Source organism: Lepus europaeus, chromosome 22 (genome assembly GCF_033115175.1).
Source record: "Lepus europaeus isolate LE1 chromosome 22, mLepTim1.pri, whole genome shotgun sequence".
NCBI classification, from domain to species: Eukaryota; Metazoa; Chordata; class Mammalia; order Lagomorpha; family Leporidae; genus Lepus; species Lepus europaeus.
Window position 1 is genome coordinate 8,580,305 of NC_084848.1, and position 18,473 is coordinate 8,598,777.

The 18,473-nt window shown below is 50.8% G+C and overlaps 1 protein-coding gene across 1 annotated transcript in view; it reads right to left on the reverse strand.

Moving 5' to 3' along the window:
- Window positions 1–7,914: 7,914 nt before the first annotated feature.
- Window positions 7,915–18,473, reverse strand: part of PPP4R4 (protein phosphatase 4 regulatory subunit 4) — a 102,877-nt gene continuing 92,318 nt past the window's right edge. Inside the window, exons 20-25 of the mRNA XM_062181266.1 lie at window positions 16,938–17,007; window positions 16,551–16,637; window positions 16,171–16,264; window positions 15,463–15,533; window positions 11,116–11,263; window positions 7,915–8,771 (exon numbers count right to left, since the gene is read on the reverse strand). Coding sequence (XP_062037250.1) covers window positions 8,747–8,771; window positions 11,116–11,263; window positions 15,463–15,533; window positions 16,171–16,264; window positions 16,551–16,637; window positions 16,938–17,007 — 495 coding nt within the window. The 3' untranslated portion in view covers window positions 7,915–8,746. The remainder of the gene's footprint in view (window positions 8,772–11,115; window positions 11,264–15,462; window positions 15,534–16,170; window positions 16,265–16,550; window positions 16,638–16,937; window positions 17,008–18,473) is intronic.

Genomic DNA, 18,473 nt, shown 5'->3' on the forward strand with positions numbered 1-18,473 from the left:
TCCAGCCATTGCAGCCAATTGGGGAGTGAACCATTGGATGGAAGACCTCTCTCTCTCTCTCTCTCTCTCTCTCTCTGCCTGCCTCTTCTCTCTCTGTGTAACTCTTTGGAATAAATAAATAAATCTTTAAAAAAAACAAACACCATCTCTGTCTGGGGTCTGCAGAGGCAGTCCTGCTGTGTGCTGTCGCAGGAGGGCTCCTGGGCCTCCAGAGCTGGCCGCGCGGGGGCGGGGCCGAGGCTCCTAGGGACCAGCCCGCTGCGAGAGGGCTGCAGGAGGCACCACGGCAGCGTGGTGCGGAATCCTCTCCAGGGCGCGCCCTTGGCCGTGGCAAGCCTGATGCTGGGCTGGAGAGCGGGCTCCACCTGCAGGCCCTGAACCGGAGCAAGCCCCGGCTCGTGCTTGTCCTCTCCCGGCCACTCCCGGAGCCCCTCCCAGAGCCCCTCCGCTGTGCTGGGAGCTGGGGTGTGTGTGTGTGTGTGTGTGTCCAGGGGAGGGTCTTGCCTTCCCACACGCGGACTCTGACGTCAGAGGCCTTCATCCATCTCTCCGAGAGCTGTTTGGACAGAGTGGACGCCTCACAGACCAAAGCGGTGGTGAACCATTCCGTGAACAAAGACAATGCCAGGGAAAACTCCCAGCCTGTTTGATGACCTTGACCCTGAAGCCAAAGTAATTCCTGCAGATTACATTGTATTCATTTATTTTTATTTTATTTTATTTATTTATTTATTTTTGACAGGCAGAGTGGACAGTGAGAGAGAGAGACAGAGAGAAAGGTCTTCCTTTACCGTTGGTTCACCCTCCAATGGCTGCCGCGGCCAACGCACCGCACTGATCTGAAGGCAGGAGCCAGGTACTCCTGGTCTCCCATGGGGGTGCAGGGCCCAAGCACCTGGGCCATCCTCCACTGCACTCCCGGGCCACAGCAGAGAGCTGGCCTGGAAGAGGGGTAACCAGGACAGAATCCGGTGCCCCGACCGGGACTAGAACCCGGTGTGCCGGCGCCGCAAGGCGGAGGATTAGCCTATTGAGCCACGGCGCCGGCCAGATTATATTGTGTTCAAAGACACTTGGATCATGGTCTACTCTCCCAAAGCTGAAGCGCCTGCCCACTCTCCCTTCCCGCGCCCTTGGCATGCTTGGTGACTTCCCATGAACCTCTTGCCAGGCTCCACCCACAGTCGGGGTGGTGGTGGGGTTCTCCACCTTTGTGACCCGGGACAAGCGACAAAGTTTCTGTCCTTGGATCCTTAGTACAGAAAGCAGGGACTGCCACCTGCTGTAGTTCGGAGGCGAAACAAGATAAAAAATGCGGACCGCCCAGCTGTGCCTGGGACCCAGCTAGCCATTCCGTCATTCTAAGCGCCAGTGCGTGGGGAGAGGCCGAGGTCACGGTGTCCAGTCTAAAGGAGACACGAGGGAAGCAGGGAGAGTAGCTCGATCCCAACACGAAGGTCGCCTGACGCCCTGATCGCACGTCCTGGCCCTGCCCGTCCAGTGCAGCACTGGGCGTGGTGTGCGAGCCCGGGCGGCCAGCAGGAGCCGTGCAGAGCCCCAGCAGGCAGGCAGCCGCTTCCCAACAGCCCGGCCACAGCCGCAAGCCGGTGGCCGCCTCGGACACACAGGAAATGTCACTTCCGCCAGCTGGACTCTGCGGTGCCAGCGCTCGTGCACGGGCGTGCGCTGGGCAAAGCGGCAGCCGGGGCCAGGTGAAGGCATCTCTGGGCTGGGGCTGACCTCAGGGAACCGGAGTGGATCGTCTGTGGGACATTCCTCATGTCCTTGCTTCCATGTTGGCTGCAGGGACTTCAGGTGGAGCTGAATTCCGGCAGCCGGGCAAGGGGCCCAGCGCACCACGCTGATCCGAAGCCAGGAGCCAGGTGCTTCTCCTGGTTTCCCATGCGGGTGCAGGGGCCCAAGCACTTGGGCCATCCTCCACTGCACTCCCGGGCCATAGCAGAGCGCTGGTCTGGAAGAGGGGCAACCGGGACAGGATCCGGCGCCCTGACCGGGACTAGAACCCGGTGTGCTGGCGCCGCAAGGCGGAGGATTAGCCTGTTGAGCCACGGCACCAGCCAGTATTAGTTCCTGTACTTTTTATTTTTTGAGCCACAGAACTCTTCTTTCCAAACATATTTTCAAATGACTCCCAGATGCAACATAGATAATAGCAACGTTTCTCTGCCAGACTCCTAGGGTCTGCGACACTGCTGGAGGCAGCTATGGGGGAGGGGGGATGGGGCGCACCGACGGGGCAGCCGGCCGATGACAAAGTGAGCGGTCAGCTTGAGAAGCCAACTGGCTCCTGGAGGCTGGAGCCGCATTCGCTGATGACACAGAACATCGCAGAAGAATGTCACGAGGGCCCCTCAAAATGTCCCCAGAAAACTGGGGTCAAAGGCCAGCTTCCTTTTGCTGCCAGAAAATTTTGAAACCCATGCGTTTTTTTTCAGGACACCCATCTCCTGTGAAGGCTCCGGAGGCCTGCGTGTATGGGCAAGGTCAGCCGAAGGCCACTCGGTAGCGGAAATGACCTTGACGGAGGAGAGGAAGGTGACTCTCCCAGTGTTCACAGGCCATGCCTCTGCCTACTTGCCACCACAGATACGTGGGTTTTCTTCCTGAAGTTCGAGCTGGGCGAGAAGGGTGAGACGCAGGAGCGAGCGAGCGGCTTTAGGTCCGCCGCTGACCCGAGAGAGAGCCCAGCACCCGCGGTCAGCAGGTCCCCCTCCCCATGGCCAGTCCTAGTATGGAATGGCACTGGCACCTGCAGATCCTGTTGCAAGCCGCTTGGTGTTGATAGGGACCTCCACGCGGTACAAAATGAAGTGCTGAATACTGAGACGGCCCCCTGGTGGGTGTTTTAGTAACTACAAGCTGCAAGCAGGTGAGCCCTGCTTGCCACACCACAGTGCAACTTGGGCACCTCCCTGGCAACTCCACTCCTGCTTCGCTCCCTGCTGATGCGCCTGGGGAGGCAGTAGTTGATGGCCCAGGTGCACCTGCTACCACGTGGGAGACCAGGATGGAGTTCCTGGCTCCTGGCTTTGGCCTGGCCCACACCTGGCTGTTGCAGCCATTTGGAAAGTGGAATCAGTGAATGGAAGATCCCCCCTCCCCCAATCTCTGTTGTCCTTTCTAATAAATACTTAAAAAATTAGCAAACAATGTCAAGGTGCTTTATTGACATTTTCCCAGCTGTCTTCTGGGTAGAGAGCTCTCCCCCTCCCTCTACCTTCACTGAAGGGGGTCTGAGCCCCGGACGGGAACTGGCTCACAGACTCAGCATCACCCATACTGAACAGAGCTTGATGAGCTCCTAACACACGTGGCCATCAGGGTGGACGCCTCCAGACGCCGTCTGTCCAATCCCCAGCCCCTTCTCTTATCCCTTACTGCTTAACCACCAGAGTCTCTCTCTCTCTCTCTCTCTCTCTCTCTCTCTCTCTCTCTCTCTCTCTCTCTCTCCTTCCAGTGACAGGAAACTCACCATTTCTTTGAAAAGCAGCCCTGCCCACAAGCGGCCACAACTGTTTGCTTTCCCATACTTCATTGTACACGGCCCCTCTGTCTCCCCAGCCCATCCTTTTTGGTCCCAACTCCTACCACCAGGAACGAGCTGAGTCACCTCCCACACAGAATCCCTGCTTGTTGGTGTCCCTCAGCAGAAGCGCGCGGGGCTGACGAGCGCCGTGTGCCGTCAGGAGCGGTCTGGTGCACTGCAGAGAATGGGCTAGCATTCCCGGCCTGGGTTCACCAATGCGGGGCTAACCCCCCGCCCCGGCCATCATCACAACCGAGAAAGTACTCCCCCATGTTTCCAAACGGCAGCTCCACACACGCCACGCTTCCTTAGCTGAGCCCTGGGGCTAATGTTTCCCCACACAGTTGCAATTTTCAATTCCAAGGGAGATTAAAGATGTCGCTCAGACAGGACCCCGTAGGATAACCTTGGCCTTGCAATCAGGCCCCACCAGCTCAAACAGGGCCAGACAACTAAACCTGCAACCTGCACAGCAGCACCGGCACGGGGCTCTGCTGTGGACACACGGGAAGCCGAAGGCTGTGCTGCCGGTTTACAGAGCACACTGCGAGTTAACCTGCAAACCGTTACACGGTTCCCCCGTGTGGGGAACAAATTTTCTCTCCCGGAAGTCAGAAGTTCCAGATGCTACTGCATCGGCGTTTTCAGGATCTCCTCTTCGTAACAGTAGTATAGGTGCCTCTCTCCCATAAAGGCTTCCCAAGCAAGGCCAGCAGCTTAAATACAGGCCCCTGGGACTCAGGCCGGCTTCACGGGCCCTGGGCTTGCTCCAGGGGACGCCTCAGAGCAGTTCCATGAGCTGCGAAGCTGCCAGACTAACCAGGCCCTTGTCCCCACTCTGCCTGCAAGGACAAAGTACTCACCGGGACCCAGGACACCGGCTCGGGTCGAGAGTCAGGGGCACACACGCTCAGTAAATGTTTGATGCCCGCAGTGTGCTACGCCAGTGCTCACGGCGTGGCTAAGGGTTCCAAGGCAGCCCCCACTGCAACCCAGGCCAACCCCCACAATGCAGACGGACCCCATGCCACCGACTGTCAGGACATGAGCCCCTGGGTAGGACCCCTCCACAGACCCCACCGGGCTTGGCTAATCCCCTCCTCTCCACTGCCACAAAACCAGTGATTGTCAGTGACAAAGGAACCAGGGCCCTGGCAGGAACCCGGTCAGAAGCGACTGCCATTGCGCGCCTCCCACGGTCAAGGTGGACTGGCCGCTTTGCTTCCTCACCCGTGACGGAACCTTGGGTGCTGCTACTGGGCAAGGCAGTGAGGGCGACGCCGATGGCCCGCGGCACACACTGGCCCTGACCTGAGGGATCTGGACTCCCAGGACACTGGCACGGCAGGCCACAGCGAGTCTGGGCTGGCCTTGGCTTCAGGGGACGTTTGCCCAAGCCAGCTGGGATTTCAAGCCTCCGCTACTTGGCTGGAAGCCAGCCGTGTGCCGTGTTTGTCGCTGTCCCTCTTGCACGCCTATCTGGACCTGAAAAGGCGGCACAACGGGAACGGCCGAGCAGAGAAGGCCCTGGAGGCAGACGGGTGGACGCCTCCTCCCTGCGCCAAGGGTTTCGGTGCAACCTGCCTGCCCGTCTCTTCTTGTGGACTTGAGAAGACAGCCCTGCTCACTGCCTGCCGAGTGATGCCCGTCCTCCCTCTTCCTCCTCCTGGCATCAAGCCCCCCAGGGACACGGCGATCCAGCTCAGGGCCCACTTTCCACAGGGGAGGAAGGGGACTCAAACAGCAGGGACCCTGGCCCTTCTGCGCCTGGGGCCCCTTCCTTCATCAGATCTGGACGCACAGAGTCTGGTTCTCTGACCGCACTGGAAGAGCTGAACACTCGCTGAGCGGCGCTCGTCATCCGAGTGGTGCAGCTTGCCAATAGGAGAGCGCGTTCGCGGGTCCTGGCACTGCGCGGGCCTGGGGCAGTGCCTCTGCACCTGCTGGCTCAGTCGCACCCTATCTCTGAGCGAGGAAAGACGTACGCAGGGTCACCCAGGGTGGAAAGGGTGAGTCTGAGTCTGGCCTCCCTGCGGCCGCGCCCCCAGCCCATCGCACTCTTCCTTCCTCTTCTCTGAGACATGGGATGGGACGTAGTTGGCCAGGCGCCACGGCTCACCCAGCCGCTGTTTCAACAGAATTCAGTGTGCGTTTCATCCCCAGGAGAGCAGCCTTGTGGCTGAAACTTTCTTGCACCGTCATTTCCTGCCATAGGAACAGGAAGCTCTCTTTGGAGTAAACTCAGAGAATCACGACACGAGTTAACCATGCCGGGGATGTCCACCGCGTGGACCCGGAGCTCGGCTGGGCTTGAGCTTGCCGTCCACGGCTTGCATGCACCCAACCGCAGTTACTCCCACTTGAGGACTGGGCGCCGATTCGCTCCTGCATTCCCCTCGCACCTGGAAGCCGTGGGACAATCCTAGGCTCCCGGGAGGAGCAAAGGTGGGCGGCGAACTCTGAGTGACACCCCGACCAGCTCGTTCTGTTCCATCCGTCAGATGTCGGTGGAAAACAGTGGAAAGGGGAATAAAAGAGGGCTCAGTTCCCACTGTGAAAAGTCGAAGTCTGGGAGAATACGGTGAACAAGGATGGCCAACACAGGTGCACTGCGGGTGGAGTCACGCGGCAGGAAGACCACGCCCTCGCCTTCCCGCCACGCACACTGCAGGCCTTTTCCCTACGGCGCGAATCCCCCACAGTCCTAGTCTCTATTCACGAAACCCCTTTCCCTGTGCGCTCACATGTTCTTGACGTTCCCAAGACACCAGGTTTCCAATTTCCCAAGCACACACCAGCGGTGAACAGGTGCAGCTCGAGGCTTCCGGCTGAGGGGCGGGGGACCTGCCCTTGCGTGGCGCCCAAGCCTCAGGGTTTCCAAGCTGCTGCTGCAGACGCCCTCGGCCACACGCTCGCCCACCCAGGCCGTGGCCATGGGGAACAGTCCTCATTCTGTCCTCAGTGCAAAACTCCCACACAGGCCAGGGTCGGTTTCAGCGTGGTTCAGAGCTCCCAGTGCTCACTGGCTGCCAGACACAACGGGCGCAGCCTTCCCAAGTAAGACGTCCCAGTTCAGGACGCCAAGCTGTAGAGACGATCTCAAAAATGGGAGTGAGGTCCTGACCAGACCTTCTGCCGGCTCCTCCCTTTCCACTCTCAAATCCAGCTCTTCTCAGCCCTGCACCTGTACCCATTCTATAATAAATGTGAGCTCTCCAGGCCTGTTTTTGCTTGCAAAAATGCTAATAGTGAAATTCTAGAACTTATTCTTAAAAATGCAAGTTTTAATAATTCACAGGAAAATGGAGCAAGGTCTTTATCAGACAACCAGCTGAAGGCTCTGTTAGCTAAGCTGCTCACTGAGAATTTTTCGAAGGTTAGCCATCTCATTTCTGGTGCAAATGGAGATAATGTGTGGAGCTTCGTAACCGTCACCAGCTTTTATTGCTTCTATATATGTAAATACGTATCTCCTTGGGAGTATAATTTCATATATATTTCAGAGATTTTAGAAATTATGTTTTATGAAAAAAAAACTTCTAAAACTAGCTGGTGAGTTGTTTGAATTGCTAAGTTAGCCCCTGGGCGTAAGACTGCCATGGACGTCTCTGCCCCCTGAACTTGTGCGAAGTACACACTTTCCCCTCCCCCAATGCAGGATGGGAAAATGCAAAACTTCTCGCTCGCTGAAGTTATCACTGATCGAGTGAGCTGGAATGCTCCCCCTTTTATCTGAAGTTACGGAGTCCAGAGTAGAAGGACCGCTGAGGCTCTCAAGTGCCTCAGATCACAGCAGAGCAGGCCCCACCCTCCGGACGCCAGCAGGAGACGTCATCAAAACCGTTCAGTGAAAATCTCAAAGGGCGAACTGAATTCCTTCACGGGAACCGTGACGCTCTACTGCTGGCACAATGCGCTGGACGAGTCCACTGACCTGACTGTTCTCTGAGGAAGGCTATGAAGAACAAGTCAGAACCGCCAGAGAGGCCACCTGGAGAGAGAAGGGGAGTTAACCACGCACCGGCGCCGCGGGCGTCCCTGTCACGGAGGGACCCAGGGGCACGCTGGACGCTTCTCTTATTCCGTTCGTACTCTTCAGCCACAGAACAGAAACTGCAAGGGAGTATGTAAAGCTCTTGTCCACAAACACAGGCATCTCAGTAACCTATGTTTTATTTCGAGTAAATTCATTATTTCACATTATAAAAAGTAACCACACACGCATATGCATTCACAAATTAATCATCTTTATCATACATCAATATATCTTTAAAAAACGAATATTTTCTAATATCAATATAGTTATATGCTATTGCATCTTAAAATATAGAAGCTGACAATAGCTTCATACAATATTATCTCAGGAACTGACATTTTAAAATTAAGAACCGTACATGTTCCACAGGCAAATTTTGATGGAAATATTAGCATTAGTACAAATAAGTGCTGTTGACATAGCTTAAGCATGATAGCTTGGAATAACAGCTGATTCAAACTAGATTCATCATTTTAAATTAAGTGAGGACAAATACAACCTAAAATGTAAACAAATTATTTATAAAATAAATTCTTCTAGGAAATAAGGAAAATCACCCATCTATTATTTTTCAGGTATTTATAGCTCAGAGCTTTCAGAAATCCTGGTAGAATCTTCACCATCAAATTCGAACTTGGGAAAGCCCGGGTACAACACGTCAGCACGACAATCACAGGACCAATACACCCCCGACACTGCTCGCTCCCCTCTCGGCAGGACTTCCCAGTGGGATGGAGAGTCCCCCAGGAGAGCACAGCCTCCCTCCAACCCCGCCGAGTCCCCCTGCAGGGCTAAGTCAGCCGATTCGGACTTCCCCACAACTTCTAGGATGCAGACACAACAGGGCAGGCGCGTCGCCGGCGTCCTGCACAGCCTGAGGCAGGCTTGTCTCTCTCGCAGCGCATGGCACATACCTCAGCTTGCTCTTCACTGAACACTGGAATTCTGGAACCACATTATTCAAGAAACGTATACTGTACCTCCTAGGAATCTAATTCCAAATATGGAAGGTTTAACATCAGCTGCCATTATGTCGCTTTCTCCATTCATTAAAAAAAAAGAAAAAGAAAGAAAGTAAAAAACAGAAAGCCCGGCCGCCGCTGTAGCTGCTGCCCGCCGCTGCGTCTCCAGCCCTGCCCCGCCTCCTTCGTCGGGCAGTGGGCTTAAGGATTGGATTTTCGAGATTTTCTTCCGGAAGGAAGGGAGGTGGGGAGGTGGGAGAGGAGGAATAAGAGAATGGGGGAGAAATGGGAAGGGGGAGGAGAGGAAAAAGAAGACAAAACATGATAAATTTTCATACATATAATGTTTACAAAGTAAATCAATCTCTACTTTGAAGAAACCTCATATATGAGGATTCCGATCAAGGGAAAAATGAATCACACATTAAAATTACTTGGCATTACCTTTAGTTACCGAGAATCCTGCGTACTTCTAACACAGCATTGGATTCATGCAGCCTGTCTACAATGTTAGCTTTGTATCACCACAGCAGAAGTTGCACAGGCCTAACTATATCACTTGCCCAGTCACAGATACAATATACAATGTACACCTGTGCTTCCTGAAGTCTAAGATCTGTAAGTACCAGATGGATCATTCTCTAATGCTGAACAATGTATCGCACAGAACTGCTTTGGTTAGGGAAAACTGAGATAATACTTTTTGAAGTCAGTTCTTAGGTTTACGTGGGATAAAAAGGACATTTTCGTTTGGATACGGCCTGGCTCAAAACTGGCCAGTGCTTTGCACAAGGCAAGACCGATGCAGATGTCAACCATCTGCTGCAGCCCAGTGGCTGGGAGGCCGTATCAGCCGCACACCACAGGGCACGTGGTCAGGCACCTGCACACCCAGTCACAGCTCAACCCCGGGCTGCCGGCGCCAGCCCTCCTCCCGCTGCAGAACATGCAGGAAACAAGACACAACCTGACGTGGTTTGTTATCAGTGTTTCTGGATTCAGTTTCTAAGCACCAGTTACACACACACCTCAAAAACTCTGTCTTTAAAAAAAAACAAACAAACAGGGGCCAGCCCCCAGCTTCTTCAGCCTGGCCCAATGGCGGCTGTCCCAGGTGCTGAACCAGCGAGTGGGAGGTATCGCTCTGTCCCTCCCTCCCTTCCTCTCTGCCTCTCAAAATCCATTAATTTTTTTAAGTAACAACTCTCATTTTTAAAAAGCAAATAAATAAGATAAAAAGGAAACCCATACTGAACAATGAAAACAGACGCAGAAGCACAAGGAAACAGAGCCGGCATAAACAGGCGTCTGTGTTGCCGTGAAATCTCGGCTCTGGAAACACCAGTGGGGCGCAGAGCGTTCCTGAAGCAGCTGAGCAAATTCCTCAGCCGGGGCAATGCCGAGAGGAAGCGGGTTCCAGGGGACACGGCGACACGGGGCCATGAGCCAGGCTGCCCCTGTGCGGACCGGAACCGCACGGGAAGGGAGCGAGGACCTGGCTGGCCCTCTGCGGCCTGCGGTCTGGGCGGGCCCACGCTCGAGCCCCACGCGCAGCCTCCACGCTGCCACTGTGCAGCGATGACTGCGTGGGTAGGGAGTGTCGTCTGTGAGGAGAGGCCTCACAGTATCAGCGTGGCTCCCCGCAGGCTCCTCATCCGGTCTCTGCTCACAGTCACAGGTTCCGGTCCCCCCTGCCCCGGGTTCAGAACCCCTCAGCTCGCTGCCTCTGCTCGTGTGGTTCTGGCTTCTCCTCTGCTGAAGATTTAATACAAAGGGAAACACGCACTCCCCGTACGTATTAACACCACGTTTTGTAGGGTCGATGTTAGCTTTTTCTCCTACTACCACTTTTCGTATTATATAGTCTACGCTTTCCTTGTGCGACATTCAATAAACAGATTCCTATATTTTGTATACTCTCAACGGCCAACTGAAATTGAGAAAAAGTTACAACGCAGTTCAGTTCCTGCAAGGGAGGCTAACATGATGTTTCAGCAAAAACATACATCTGAGAAACTTTGAAAATGTCCATGCACTACGTGAATTAAAGAAAATCTGAATCTTGTTTAAATTCTGCTTAATCAGAAGATTCGGTGTTCTTTACGAAAGAGGAAACCTGGAGCTACTGTCATGTGTCCTGGGTCAATCCCGTATTCCTTGGGTGACCTCTTAACGGTGGTCGTTATGGAACTACCCTGTTAAACATTTAAACAAAAGGGAAGAAATGCTTCAACAATTCAAACAAGATAAAATAACACATAAAAAGGAAGAAAAGGAGAATTTTTTATAAGCTGGGTGCTTAAAGGGATGCAATGATATCTAACATCTTCCCAAAGATAAAATTCTCTGACTGCAAACACACACTTCGAAAGAGAAAAAACAGATGTCAGACATTAGCGGGAGCCAGTTAAATGCTTGTGTGATATCCCAACGTCTTTGTCATACACAGAACATCTCACACAGCTCACGTGATGATGATCCCTTTTAACAGAGAGCTCGTCCCCATTAGAGACACCTGTCGTTTGGGCGGGGACGCGCACTGGGCACTCAGTGGTCCCCCGGGTACTCACAGGGAGGCCTTCCGCGGCTGTGCGTCTTTGCTGCCGCTGCTCTTCGGGTCCCCTGGGCTCCCTGTCCCGCGGGAGGCACTCGGCAGGGGAGCCGCAGGGGAAAAGGACGTCGGGACACTCCCGGCACTGCGAGTCCGGAATGAATCATCTGAAAGCAAAGCGTGCAGTCAGAGCCGCGGGGTAGCCCGAGGTGTTGGCTTCAGGACGGAAGGCCAGCAGCCGGCCGGCTTCTCCTCACTCAGAACCAGTTTCATGAAGGTGGAATTCATGAACAGGAAACTGCTCCCAGTAAGGCTTTGACACCCCATGAAGCCGTCGCCATGGTCTCAGCGGGAACACGCCCGTCTCCATCTGACTTAGCACCCTCTTGCCCCTCCCACCATCTCCAAACCACTGATTGGCCTCATGTCGCCCTGGGTTCACCTGCATCTTTTACACTTTTACATCCATGGGATGACACAGATATGTGCACTTTTGGCTGGCTTCTTTCATTCCTTCAAGGCCACCTTGTTAGATAGTTTGAGATTCATCCATGCTGCATAGACCAATCCCTCATTCCCTTCTACTTCTGTCTGGTATTGTAATAATACACCGACATTATTGGTCTGTGACGTCTGTTGATAGACATTTGGATTCTTTCCCAGTTTTCGACTTAGAGTAAAGGAGCCATGAACATTCATACAAGCCTGCGTGGGGACAATGCTTCTCTTCAGAAAATGCCTGGGAGCCAGGTTGCTGGCTGCTATACGAAGCACACACTCATCTTCCAGAGAGATGGCCACACGGTCACCCTGTGTGTCTACAACGCAGAGTTCCAGAGTGGCTCCACTGGATACTGTGGGCCTTCTTAATCTTGGACGTGTTCTGCACGTGAAATGACAATCTTCTTGTGTGTTTTCCTCCTGGTTACTTTTCATTTGAATTCCCTTAATGATTGGTGATGTAACACATCTTTTATGTATTTATTTGTATTTCTTCCTTTGTGAAGTTCCTATTCAAATTTTTTGCACATTTTATAACTAGCTGCCTAATTAGTTCTAAAAGCCTCTCTGTGTATTCTGGATACAAGTCCTTTTCTAGGTATATGTATTATGATTATTTTTCCCCAATCTATACCATGACTTTTTTTTAAAGATTTTATTTATTTATTTATTTGAAAGTTAGAGTTACAGACATGAGAAGGAGAGACAGAGAGCAAAGTCTTCCATCTGCTGGTTCACTCCCCAAATGGCCGCAATGGCCAGAGCTGCGCTGATCTGAAGCCAGGAGCCAGGAGCTTCCTCTGGGTCTCCCACAGGGGTGCAGGGGCCCAAGGACTTGGGGGCCATCCTCTACTGCTTTCCCAGGCCATAGCAGAGAGCTGGATTGGAAGAGGAGCAGCCAGGACTAGAACTGGCGCCCATATGGGATGTCGGTGCCGCCAGGTGGAGGATTAACCTACTTCGCCACAGTGCTGGCCTCAACCCTGACATTTTTAAAATGCTCTACCTCAAAGCCAAGATGTATTAAATTTTGAAGAAGTCCAATGTGTTAATATTTTTTCTTTTACGGTTAGGAAAAATCTTGCTCTAGTCCAAAACCCCAAAGTCTTCCTTCTATATTTTCTTCAATGGTTTTAGTTTTTCAGCTCAGATTTAATACATTTGAGTTAATTTTGTGTACACTTTGGGGTTAGAATCGAGGTTCAGGGTCCAGTGCTGTGGCACAGCGGGTTACAGCCCAGGCCTGCTGCTCTACTTCCAATCCCGCTCCCTGCTAATGCATCTGGGAAAGCAGTGGAAGATGGCCCAAGTGCTTGGGCCCCTGCACCTATGGGGGAGACCCAGAAGAAGCTCCTGGCTCCTGGCTTCGGATCGGCTCAGTTCCTCCCATTGTGGCCATTTGGGGAGTGAACCAGAAGATGAGGAGCTCGCTCTCTCTCTCTCTCTCTCTCTCTCTTTCTGCTCTGTAACTCTGTCTTTCAATTAAATAAACTAAATCTTTAAAAAAAAGATTGGCTGCCCAATGGTTCCAGAACCATCTTTTCAGACTTTATTTGGGGGAGCTGTTTCATGTTCACAGCAAAACTGGGAAGAAACTCCAGAGATGTGATCCTCCACTCTCCTCCCCCAGGCCTCCCCCACCAACTGATGCAACTGATGCACCGGCACTGAGTTACACAGGGGTTCACTCTTGCCGACGCACATCCTGGGCCTGGACAAGTGTGCAATGGCTGTCCATCGTCACAGTGTCACACAGAGCGTCCTCACAGCCCTAACGTCCCCTGTGCCCTGCCCCTCACCCTCCCTCCCTCCCTGCCTACCCCTACCTTGTTACTGTCTACCACTGGACCTTTGCCAGTACACCTCACCCTGGACTCAGACAGCACAAGGGTGTCGCCTCTCGGGTTGGCTTCTTCCGTGGCTCATTTATTCAGTACTGAACACCACCTCGTCATCAGGACCACCTGTCTGTGTACCCACTCACCCAGAGGACATCTTGGTAGCCTCCAGGTTTCAGCAGCCAGGAATAAAGCTGCTATAAAACTACACGTGCAGGACTTTGTATGGACCTAAGTTTCCAAACCCACTGGGTAATTACCAAGGAGTGTGAAGGCTGGATTTTTTTTTAAGATTTATTTATTTATTTGACAGGCAGAGTTACAGAGAGAGAAGGAGAGAGAGAGAGAGAGAGAGAGAGAGAGAGAGAGAGAGAGATCTTCTATCCACTAGTTCACTCCCCAAATAGCTGCAACAGCTGGGGCTGGGCCAGGCTGAAGTCAGGAGCCAGGAGCATCTTCAGGGTCTCCCACATGACAGGGATCCATTCAGCACCATTTTAAAAAAAAATATTACCCTATCTGGGGCCGGCATTGTGGTATAGTGGGTAAGGCCGCTGCCTGCAATACCACATGGGCGCAGGTTCGTGTCCCAGCTGCTCCACTTCCAATCCAGCTCCCTGTAATGCACCTGGGAAAACTGTGGAGGGTGGCCCAAGTGCTTGGGCCGCTACACCTACATGGGAGACCTAGAAGAAGCTCTGGACAACTGACTTTGGTCAGGCCCAGTCCCAGCTGTTGTAGCCATTTGGGGAGTGAACCAGTGGATGGAAGATCTTTCTCTGTGTCTCTTCCTCTCTCTTTATAACTCTGCCTTTCAAATAAATAAATCTTTTTTTTTAAATTACCCTATCACCATTGGTTTATCTTAGAGCCTTTTTTGAAACACTTACTACAACCAGCAACTTAAGCCACACTGCCTTGATGATTGGAATCGTATAGTAAAAGGCAAAATTAAGCAGTTTAAATTCTTCAAGTTTGTTTCTTTTTTGAAGATGCTTTGGCTGCACTTGTTCCTTTGCATTTCAACAGAGAGTTCAGACTCAACCTACACATTTCTACAAGGAAGCTGCTATACTTCAGTCAGGAGGACATTTTGCTTCTATTTTCTCTTTGTAGATAAGATGGGATGGGCGACTCTACAGTGACGCTTTCTTCCATATCAACATTACTGAGCAATACATAACACCAAGCATGTTACTAGAGGATTTTCATTCAACTTAAAGACTTCACAAAATAGTGTTGAACTTTAAGACAGAACATTTTTCAAACATTTTAATAAAAGGCACACCCTTATAAAATCCGTGCTTTTAGTTAAGATGCTGCATGCAAGTCAGGATTAAGCCACATCCATTCACTCTCTTGATTCTCAAAGTCACTTGAGAACTATTCAGGTATAAACCAAAGAAGTTACTGCACAGAATTTTTAAAACACCATCCCTGAATCAACTTCCCTAATGACTTAGGAAAAGACATTTCTTGGCCAGAATTGCTGCGAGTTCATGAGTAACTATGGTCACTGTAGCTGGGTTAAGGGGCCTGCAACGGGACAGGAGGACCCCTCCTGCCAGCTGGAGTCCTGGGCACCACCAGCTCCAACCTGAGCTAGCTGGAAAGGCACCCCTGGTCGTAAATAAAGTTCTCAAACCCTGAACGTTCTCAGTACTTCCAAGGAATTCACTGCTGTGCTGAGATAAAAGTAATCGATAGTTTTATTATTTATAGCCAGAACTTCAAGATACCATAACTTTAATTCAACAACTTCCTGTTGTTATCTTACTATGTTAGGTTTCTCACAATAATTACCGTCTGCCTTGCAGAACTGCTCTGTATACTGAATACAGATGTCAATGCTTTGAGAACCAAACAGTATAGTCAAGTATTTTCTCAACTGCTGGGAAAAAGTTTAATATCACAGAGATTTGATAAAGATAAGCTTAGGAAAAACACTGTTTCTAGACATAAATAAGTCATGCTAACGAAATATTTTATTAAGTTCAATATTTTCTAAGAGCTTAGATTGCACTTACCAGTTAAGGAAAGCACGGGAGTCTTTGCTAGTCCTGAGGCAGAGGGTGTGTATCCTGCTGGGGAACTTTTACTGGAAAAGAACATGGTTTCCGTTACACACAGCACAGCGTCTCTGGATCCGCCATCTACACCCTGGCTGCTGAAGCTATTTCAAGTGCTTCCCTCCACTTCTTAGGAAACCTTTGTTGCTTTTATTCTTCCTTTGTCTCCCCATGCCATGACCCAAGACACCTTGTCTCAGAGGTATTCCCTGAGACGCCCGCTTCCTCAGAATTGCGGTTTTTCTTCTGATGCTCAGACGTTCATTACTGTCAGGGGATTTCTGCCTTGACCACTTTGCCATGTGAACACGCAGAAGGCACCAGGACAGCAAGCGCCGCCCACACCCACTGAGCACGTGCAGGCTCCCCTGGAAGCCGCGCCATGCTGATTCACCCCCCCCCACCTCCCACAGTGACAGACAGACACCGTGACATCACACAGTGTCACGGCAGTGTTCTTCCAGGCTCTGGTTCTATGCCTATTGGTAGACTTCTTTTTTTTCAATATAACAGTCTTTACAGGAAAAAAAATGATAAATGATTAGCCCAAAAAACCCTCAAAATTAATTCTAAATTTTATAGTGCTGGAATTATTTCACATAAGTAGCAAAGTTTGATTATGAGATTAAAAATTAAGTCACAAAGTTAATAGCTGATGGATCGTACCTAGCACACTTGTCTAGGTTGCCATATTTCGCCTGAAAAGCGTGATTGTTAAAAGACTGGCTTCGAATCAATTTGGATTTCTTGATTTCTTTGCCTAGAGCGGTAAGAAGCAGAGAAAAGGAACGTAACTGTTCAGTCCACCCCTGGCTGTCCCAATCCCTCCTCCCCACAACTACCACCATTTTCAGTCAGGTGGAGATGGGTCTGGGTCCAGCGTCCCCGCTCAGTGTGAGCTCAGTGTCGCGCCCACGCCATCCACTAACAACCAACAAAACCACCCGTGCGAAGGGCCGAGGAACGGGCTGTGGCTAACGTGTCTCCCTGACACAGCGCCAGCCCTGCCATTTTCCTAAGAGACGCGAAGGAAAGTTATTTCTTACTTGTCGATGGGTTGCTAGACGCAGGTGCAGGAGCAGAAACGGGGATGCTCTTGGGCAGATTTTGTGTCGGTGTTTTAGTGTCTCTACCTAAAATAAAATGTGTCATTTTCTCTAATTCCTTAGTGAGCTCCATATGTCAGCTTCACAGTCGCACGCTGACCCTGCGCTCTGAGCTCTCCTTTGGGAGGACCTGAGCCTCAACACTGACCCCTCCCGTGGACGCATGCATCCCAGTGTCTGCACCACACTGAGCGGACAACTTTGCAAAACCACCTTGGACAAATCAAAGAAACTGAAGCAATTTACGTAGAAAACTAAACACTCGGCAGGTCTTCCAGGGAAGCAGGAATTGCACGAGTGAGTGGTGAAGACAGGAAAACTCCTTACGTTTCTTTTCAAAGATCTTATCACTCACGGGCCGTCCATCGCTCTGTTGCTTCTCCTTTTCTAATTGTTCCTGTTAATAAAATATTATCTTAGTATTAAAAGTCCAGCTTCAATAGCCTTAGGAAATTGTTCCAATGAGAAATCACTCTAAGCTTCAGAGAGAGATTCAAGTACAGCTCGTGAAAATGTCAAAAGGAAGTATTCCTCTCCATAGCCATGATGGAAAAAGCCAAAAGTTCAGGCGTGTGCTGTTTTAACATCTACAGAATTGTGGGACCCCGGACTGGTCAAACTAAGACAATGAGTTTGGTATCATTGTTGCAATGAGCCTTTATTTTCATTTACTGATTCTCATCAGCAAAATATTTTGTTACTATTGGTTATTTCGATTTCTATTTGTTAAAAGACAAAATAGTATATTTCTGTAAAAAGGCAGAGAAGGGCCTGCACTGTGATACAGTGGGTAAAGCCACCGCCTACAGAGCCAGCATCCCATATGAGCGCCACTTTGAGTCTTGGTTGCTCCACTTCTGATACAGCTCCTGCTAATTTGCCTGGTAAAGCAATGGAAGATGGCCCAAATGCTTGGGCCCTGCTACCCACATGGGAAACCTGGATGAAGCTCCTGGCTCTTGGCTTTGGCCTGGCTCAGCCCTGGTCATTGCGGCCATTTGGGGAGTGAACCAGTGGATAGAAGACCTCTCTCTCTCTGCCTTTCCTTCTCCATAACTCTGAGTTTCAAATAAATAAACAAATAAATGAACCTTTTAAAAAAATGAGAAAAAGACTGAGAGAAAATAAAATGGTCTATTGGATATTTCTAAGGGTTTTAATGGAGTATAATATACATGAAGAAAGAAAAATTGTAAGTGTGTAGCTCAATGAATTTCCCCAAAGTAAAACAGCTCTACTGGCAAAACAAAATATTGCCAACACTTGGGAGCCCCTTGTCCCTGCGGAATTAACAGATAAGATTAGTGCACAAAGCACGTTCTGCACCCACCCGGCACGAGTGACAGCACACCAGCAGAGAACGTTCCTTTCAGGAGCTCATGTAAAAAGGCTGGAGGAAATTAACAAGGTCAAGAATTTCCACCCAGATGTGGGCTAAATGAAAAAGAATCAAACGGCAATTCTAAAACTGAAAACAGACACGTCAAACAGAAAAAGGTGAGGTGGGCTTAACGCAAAACTACCTGTTTTCTCCATCTTTCCCTCTCCTATCTTAATCCTGTTAGTCACAGTTATCTTAAAGTCCCTGCCTACTAATTCCAGTATTAGGGTCATCTTTGGGTCTTTTGCTATTGCTTGATTTTTATCTCGGGTTTGGGTCACTTAGTCCTAACATTTTCTCAGAGTTTGCTTGCTCTCTCCACTGTCCAACACCAGCAACTCCAAACTCCACCTTTGCCTTAGAAGACTGATGAAATAACGCATCTTGCTTCTCAGAGGATTTTCTCTGACCTTTAAATCTCACAGCAAGTGAATTCTCAGCAGAGAAATTAAATATATATATGGGTATATGGGGTGTGTGTG